The 1400-nt window shown below is 39.0% G+C and overlaps 1 protein-coding gene across 1 annotated transcript in view; it reads left to right on the forward strand.

Annotated features, from left to right (window-relative positions):
- The window catches only part of LOC115243423 (sodium-dependent dopamine transporter), a 25731-nt gene extending 24331 nt beyond the window's left edge, over nt 1–1400 (forward strand). Inside the window, exon 13 of the mRNA XM_029820419.1 lies at nt 1164–1400. Coding sequence (XP_029676279.1) covers nt 1164–1190 — 27 coding nt within the window. The 3' untranslated portion in view covers nt 1191–1400. The remainder of the gene's footprint in view (nt 1–1163) is intronic.

The following is a 1400-nucleotide window of genomic DNA, read 5'->3' on the forward strand; positions in this document are numbered from 1 at the left end:
TATATATATATATATCGCGTGCTACATCATCGCGAATTCGTGCGAAAAGATCGAAGAGATCGGAGGCTGGGCTGCGATATTTGAGCACAGATAAGGTATACCATCGTTGCAGCCCCGCGAACTGACTGGTGAAAGGCGACCGGAAATAGGAATAAGCATTTCGAAAAATCGTCGTGATAGTGAATCGTTAGAATCTTGCACGCGCCGTCTCCTCCTCCCTTTCCCTTCTCTCCCTCCCCCCGCGCGGTTGCGTGCGCGATATAGTTTATAGTGATCGTTGTTTAGATACAAAGAGAGACGTATATGTATCTATATATAAACACACATGTAAAAAAATATATATGTATATATATATAGTGTATATATACACATACACACTATATATATATATATATATATTTTATACACACATTGCATCCAAGTTGCCACCACAGCCATAGGTAGCAACTCGGATCTTGTTAACACTTGTTGAAACGATTTCCTCCACGGCGGGGAATTCCTCTTCTGCAAGTTAGTGCGAAAAAAAAAATCGCGTCGGCGATTTGGATAAGATCTTCTCTCCTTCTCCTCTCCCTCCCATTGTTGGCGATCATGCCTGCCCAAGAGCCATATTGGGCCGACATCCGCTGATATATAATTGCACACGTCGAAGAAGATTTTGCACCGCTTTTAATTACGATAATATTATCGCACAGCACTCTCTAACTTACGCTTCGATAGTTAGTATTTATTAATTGACGCTAATTTAACGCTATATTAACTATATTAACATATATATGTATATTGTTGCTAGTGAGAGAGACCGAAATATTTTATTATTATTATTTAACGTGTAAAATTAGGAATAATTATAATTAGATATTTCTTTATCCTGTCTGGATTATGTAGGCGAGAAAGTTAATAATTATTTGTTAATGATTTTGTTCGCTCTTGTACAAAAACGATGGCCATGACTGAGCTTAGGGCATTATAATACAATAAAATAAGTATATTAATTACATACGTGCATTCATTACGAAGAAATGGGGAGGAATCTTTCGTTAATAATGGCAAAATGATATACGGAAGAAGTGGAAGAGTTGTCGATCCGAGAGCACGTGGAGTGTGTCTTACACGAGATCTCTCACCTATATATGTGTGTATGTGTATCTCTTTGTTTGCAGAATTCTTCTACTACTACTACTACATAGATTGCCGTTTTGCATGCGTGTTGTTTCGAAGTTGAGCGGTGCAAAATTGATTTTGACATGTGTATTTCCTTCCTACGCTACGTGTCGCAATCTGTCAAAGACTGCTGCAGCCGCGGCTTGGAGCTCGACCCTAATTAGCGATAACCCGCTGCGGCGACGCTAGCGTTACGCATGTAAGGATGATTTTGTCAAATAAAAAATTTCGTTCTC

Source organism: Formica exsecta, unplaced genomic scaffold (genome assembly GCF_003651465.1).
Source record: "Formica exsecta isolate Colony F162 unplaced genomic scaffold, ASM365146v1 scaffold72, whole genome shotgun sequence".
Classification (NCBI taxonomy): domain Eukaryota; kingdom Metazoa; phylum Arthropoda; class Insecta; order Hymenoptera; family Formicidae; genus Formica; species Formica exsecta.